General features: G+C 48.7%; 1 protein-coding gene across 5 annotated transcripts in view; it reads right to left on the reverse strand.

Moving 5' to 3' along the window:
* The window catches only part of TSHZ2 (teashirt zinc finger homeobox 2), a 414,422-nt gene extending 410,138 nt beyond the window's left edge, over window positions 1–4,284 (reverse strand). For all 5 annotated transcript variants that reach the window (XM_073236427.1, XM_073236424.1, XM_073236425.1 and 2 more), the window contains exon 1: window positions 3,307–4,284. In XM_073236427.1, coding sequence (XP_073092528.1) covers window positions 3,307–3,346 — 40 coding nt within the window. In that variant the 5' untranslated portion in view covers window positions 3,347–4,284. The remainder of the gene's footprint in view (window positions 1–3,306) is intronic.
* Between the last annotated feature and the right edge of the window lie 1,716 nt (window positions 4,285–6,000).

Below are 6,000 nucleotides of genomic sequence, written 5' to 3' on the forward strand. Positions count from 1 at the left end.
AAATTTTAACTACTCTGCATCCTGCAAAATACAAATGAAACATTGTTCTGCTTTATTTTACCTTTCTGCCATCTTCTTTAGCTCGGCTAAAATGGATAGAGGGAAAAAATGCTAGTACAGAATCAAGCAATATTCTTAGGTAAAAGTGGATACATTTTAGGGTGAGTGAAATATACATACAAGGAAGTGCCAGCACACACACGCACACTCACACATACACAAGCCCCTGGGGTGCTATAGGCTGCTTTATGAACTTTTTTTTCTTGCCTGAAGTAATAATATGGTAGAATAGCATGGCTTTAGATAAAGCCAGGAAGAATGACATTTCGGAGGGAAATGTTCTGACTTAGCTGTTTCCTTAAACAGAACTGCCTACCTTACATCTCTTCCCTTAAAGGGGGGAGGAATATAACAAATAAAGATGAAAATTCCCCATCACTTATAATATCATCTCATTCATTCTATCCGCATACCTGCTTTATTAGAAAGTTCTGTAATGGATTCCATGAAACACGGAACTTAAAACTAATAATGCAAAGGAATCAAATTGCCTCGAACAGTTCTTGGGAAAGAGAGGCTCAGCTCTGATTCACTCTCAGGCTTTTTCTATCTTACATTATTCATTAATCAAGCTAGAAATCAAGCTTTCAACATCAGTCCGTGGGAATAATTACTTACAGTTGTGCATTGTGTCTAATTTTTGAGCAGTGACAAAAGTTAGTACGGCTGCAATGCTAGAGCCCACCTTCCCCTTTGCCTTGGATGGTAACTGACTCAAGAACCCCAAAGTGGCTAACTTCACTTGGGAGCCGCCACCTCAGCTAAAACAGGGTACAGCATGGCCGCCTTCCGAGGAAAGAAACACTGTATGAAAAAATATCCACTTTATTAATATGTGAGCAAATAAATACCATAAGAGGGGCCTCTCTGTATGAAATGAATTACTCCCTTGACAAGGCTTTCCACTTCTTTCAGTGAAAAAAATAAAAGCCATGAAAACAAACGTATAAAAAGACACTAGGAATACAATAGGCCAGAAAACTGAAACTCCAGCCACAACTTTCTAACGCACACACACAAACACACGTGCACACACACTACAGTAAATAGACAGCCAACTCGGCTAGATATCAGCGTAATGAAAAGGAGCTAATTTAAATAACGTGATAGAGCATTGTGTTACGTACACCTGGATCCTCATTGATCAGAGGATAATTATAATCAAAGTAGTGCAATTCTGAGCAATGCACTTTTTGTAATGAGCTTACCAAAGAAGACATGTCCAGTCATTCTGGTAATTTAAATTACTGCCTAGTTGTTGATGGCCTTTACCGGAACAACAAGGGGGAAAAAAAAAAGAGTAATTTTCAGGGCAGTATCACTTCTTGCTGGACTGTTGCCCAGGGTTCTCTTTTGGGACAACAATAAGGACGTTATCTCTAATGATCTAGCTACACTTAAACTTATGTTGCCAGAACTAGAAGAAGCAGGCTTTCTCTTCCAGGGTCTAGACAGCCAATGCACATACCCCAGTGCTGTCAGATTGCAAAGCAATCTGAGTTTTAAAAAATCTGAGTTAAATGTAGAAAGGGATGGGATAGGAGAGAGAAACTGTCTCCAAAAGAGGTAGCTAGAGTTGGAAAAAGAACACCTCACTAGGCAAGTTCTAAATAAATAAATACAGCACCAAAAATATTTTACTAATTTTGCTCTTAGGGAAACAATTGGAAGATACATGTATCAAAGCTTTATAAATGATATTTCCCCATGCAATCTGAACCAGTCTCTACAGGGTTACGGAAGCACTTCTGCACTGACAAGGGAAGATAACTGGATATTTACAAGCACATGTACTGCCATTCCAACTGGAGTCAGGCCGCAGTGGGGGATAAGCTCAGTGGTCCAGCTGTTCAGACACAAACACCCACTTTGCCTGGATTTGCAACTAACTTTGGATTTGTTCTAAGACTGTCTTTGCAAAGTCTATGAACTATGAACGTGTTCCACTGAACTTCTCTCTAAAGTGTCTCTCTGTTAGAAGAGGAGATGCTGTGAGAGGTCTGCAGAAGACCAGCCTTAACAGTGCTGCCGAAAGCTGGAGGGTAAAGACAGAGGTGGAAAAAACAAAACAAAACAAAACAAACTTAAGCTTCTCGCTAAAGCCCTGATTCAACTAAAGGACACAAAGAAATAAAAACGCCCACCTTAAAAGCCAAACAAGATAATAATTGTGCATGTCTGGCTCTGAATCTAGAGGGCAAGGCTTGCGTCACTGGCACTCTGAGTTACCATGGTGAGTGATTTATTGATATATATCAAGAATGAATAGATCAAAGGCAGTGAGATGACAGGTGATCAATCAAATGTCAAATCAAAACTAGCAATCAAGTGGAAAGCTGATTTTTCAGTGGGTGGGTCTGGCAGGAGAAAAATGAACTTTCATATTACACTTCCGAGAAACAAAACCCCAGCATACTATTAAAAAAGCAATTAAGCAACCCAAAAGAAAAAAAAATCCTTTAGAAGGTCTATTGTACTGATCCATTAATCTGTTCGTATTTTGGGGGGGTGGGGCAGGGAAGTAGGGATTCGGATGGGATAGTTCCTTCCAAGTAAATCAATTTACAAAGTTTGTGACTCTCTCTGGGCAAAGAAAATCCAGAGCTGTTTCAGTGTTCTACGGGAATTTTTTTTCTTTTTTCTCTTTTTAAGAGAAGGGAGAATGTTGATTAGATTTCCAAACGCGGATCCTTTCAGAAAACATATTCAAAGGCTCATTCCTTTCCCGGGTGGTTTTTTCCACCTTGGCGATCAAAGCTGAACTCCCATTGCTCGCCCCAAAGCCAGCCGGCGGCACGGGGCTTGGGCATCTCACACTTGAGCGCCCCAAACCCCAGCGAGAGGAAATGCTGTCCCTCGAGGCCAGAAGCCACTGGCACTGACCACGCGGAGGCATGCGGGGGTGGAAGGGCGGTCGCCCTGCTCCGCACCCCAAATTCTCAACCCAGCCTTGGCCCGGGAGGCAAGCAACAGAGTGGGAGAAAGTTAGGGGTGGGGTAGAGGGTGGAGGAAAGAAAGTTTAAGGAGGAAAGGCTGGTGGGGTAGCTTCCCCCCTACCCAGCTGGAGCCCGGGAAGGGGAGGATTGGGACAGGGCAGAAGGCGAAAGAGGGGAAGGGGGCATCAGCCGGGCCGAGCGGGGACCCCGGAGCGAGCGCCCCCGACAGCTCAGGGGGTGGCGTCCTGGGGCGCCCGCGGCGCGCAGGGCGGCCCGGCCGGCGGCCCCGAGGCGGAGCCGGGTCTCTTACCTGCCGCCCGCCGGGGTGCCTGCTGCTTCCTCCTGGGCATCGCTCTGCTCCGCTCCAGTCCCGCTCCTGGCGCCCCGGCCCCGGGCCGCGCGCGGGGCCCGCTGTCTCTCTCGCCGCTCCGGGGCGCCTCCGCCTCCTGCCCGGTGGCTCCTGGGGCGTCGCTCGGCCTCGGTCCCCCCGACGAGCCCCCCTGCCACTCCTCCGCCACGGGCCGGAGACCCCCTCTCTGGGTGGCAGGCCCGGGGGGGGTTCGTGCCGGCAGGTCTCAAGTAGAGGTTGGTTTTCTGCCTTGTTTGTTTGTTTGTTTTGGATTTTTTTTTCCTCTCTTTTTGTTTTTGCTTTTTGGAAATTTTTGGTTTTTTTGGTTTTGTTTTTTGTTTTTTTTTTTTTGGTGACTGTGGAGACACTTGATTTCTTTATTAAACATCCAAGACCGCGTTCGGATGGAAGGGGCGAGGGGCGCACACGCGCCGCACGCACACGCGCGCGTAAAGATAAGGGGGAAAAAAGGCAATCGCGGGAAGGCGGCGGTTTCTTCTTCTTCTTCCCCGTCTGCCGTCTCCTGTCCCTCCTGTCCCTCCTCCTCGCCGAGGTCGATGGCGGCCCCGCGCCGCGGAGGGGGTCGCTCGCTGTCGGTGTGCGGCTGCCGTCAGCTCCCCGTCCGGGAGGGATGTGCGAGCGGACAGGCGCGGGTTTGGGCAAGACAGAAAATCTGGAATTCACTCACTCACACGCTCACACACACACAGACACACACAGACACTCACACACGCACGCACTCCTTCCTCTCACACACACTCGCCCCCCCCATATGCGCGCACACACACACTCACACACACACACACACACACTCACACACACACAAGACAGGGCGAGGCGATGCCAGCAAACATCGATCCCGCTGAACAAACTGAACATTAACAAACTCCTCCTCCCCCTCCTCCTCTCCCCGCGACCTGATGACAGGGAGAAATTTACTCCCCAGCCGCAGAGCGCCAGGCAGAGGGAGTGTATTAAAGGGACAGCGTCCCGCCGGGAAAGGGCTGGGGGCGGGCACCGGCGTGTCGAGGCTCCAGGTGCGCCCTGTGCACCGGGCGACACCCCGCAGGCGGGGCTGAGCCGCTCTGGGTCGTGGACCAAAAGGAGGCAGCCTGGTGGCGCAACTGGGCCACCGGAAAGGGAGCCGCAGGGGGTCGGGGGTCGGGGAGCTGCCGAGCGGGGGGACCGTGGGCAACCCCCACTTAGGGGTGCTTCATTGGGGCTGGGCAGGGCACCTCGGCCAGTGGCGACCTCCGTCCTCCACGCCTCCTAATCTGACCACAAAGATGTCCTCCCCATCACTTAAATTTAAGGCCAGGTCCCCCCACTTCTTTCTAATCCGTGGGTGGTCATGAAAACAAAAATTTCCCATCTGCCTCAATGATAGTTAAATCACACATTTTCCCCTTTGTTTTAATAGTATTAATTGAGCACCTACTATGTGTCTGTTCTGGACACCCAACAGCCATAGAGAAAGGGAAGATTCTGACCCTCTTACCATTTATTCTACTCAGAGAGCGGAGAAGTCACCCTCCGATATCCAGTCATTGCTTAAATGCTTAAATATCACCTTTTCCCAGAGGTCTACCTTCCTTAGAATTTCACAAACACACATACACCCACACCCCAACTCTCCATCCCATTTCTCCATTTTATTTTTTTCCACTGGGCCTATCAATGCCACACATACTACATATAGTTTTCTACTTTGTGTATGGTCGTAATTCCCTGCTAGAATATAAGCTTTGTTGGTAGGATAGGTTTTTGCCTTCTTTATTTATTGTTATAACCCAGTGATGGCAAAGGACAAAGACGTATAGTTTGGTGCCCAATATAATATTTGTTGATGAATGAAAAATAAGCAAATCAACAAGTGATAAGCTCTATGAAGATGTTAAGACTGGGTTCTGTGGCAGTGCCTGAGAGAGGGGGTGGCTCTAGACTCAGTGCAGCAGATGTGGCCGGAGCTGAGACAGATGCCAGCCAATGTGTGATCCCTGAGCCCTGCTATGCATCAGGCACCTCTTGAGGTGCGGGGGACAGGTCTGAACCTAGACCCTGCCCTTCAGGAGCTTGATTCCAGTGGGAGAAACAAACAATTAACACGGCAAGTGATGCCTGCTGGGACAGGTGTAGTCAGGAGGGGCAATTAACCTGGACCTGGAGGCAGGGAGGATGGTTACTAGGCAGGGCTTCGAAGGACAGATCAAAGTCAAGTTCTAACTGTGGAAGAGTTAGGCACAAAGGGTACTCTGATAGCACTGGCCCTACAATAAAAAGACAGGCATTGTCTAGAACTTTCCAATAAGGGTTTGGAGCTGTTAAAATACCCTGGGCCCTGTTAAGATGCATATTCCTAGGCCTTACCTAGAATATGTTCTAGCCTGGGGCCTACTGACATTTGGGGCCATATTTCTGTGTGGTGGTGGCTGTTCTCTGCAATGGAGGACATTTAGCAGTGCCCTCTGGCCTCTGCCCAAGAGATGCCAGACCCTTCCATCCCAGTGTGTCAGCCAAAGTTGTCACCAGACATTGCCCAGTGTCTCCTGGGGGAAAATATTGCCCCTGCTTGAGGACCACTGCCCTAAATCTTCTAAATCAGAAGCTTTTGGATCAGGGCTTAGCAATCTACATTTTGAACAGGCAATCCCCACC

This window comes from Manis javanica, chromosome 5 (assembly GCF_040802235.1).
Source record: "Manis javanica isolate MJ-LG chromosome 5, MJ_LKY, whole genome shotgun sequence".
NCBI classification, from domain to species: domain Eukaryota; kingdom Metazoa; phylum Chordata; class Mammalia; order Pholidota; family Manidae; genus Manis; species Manis javanica.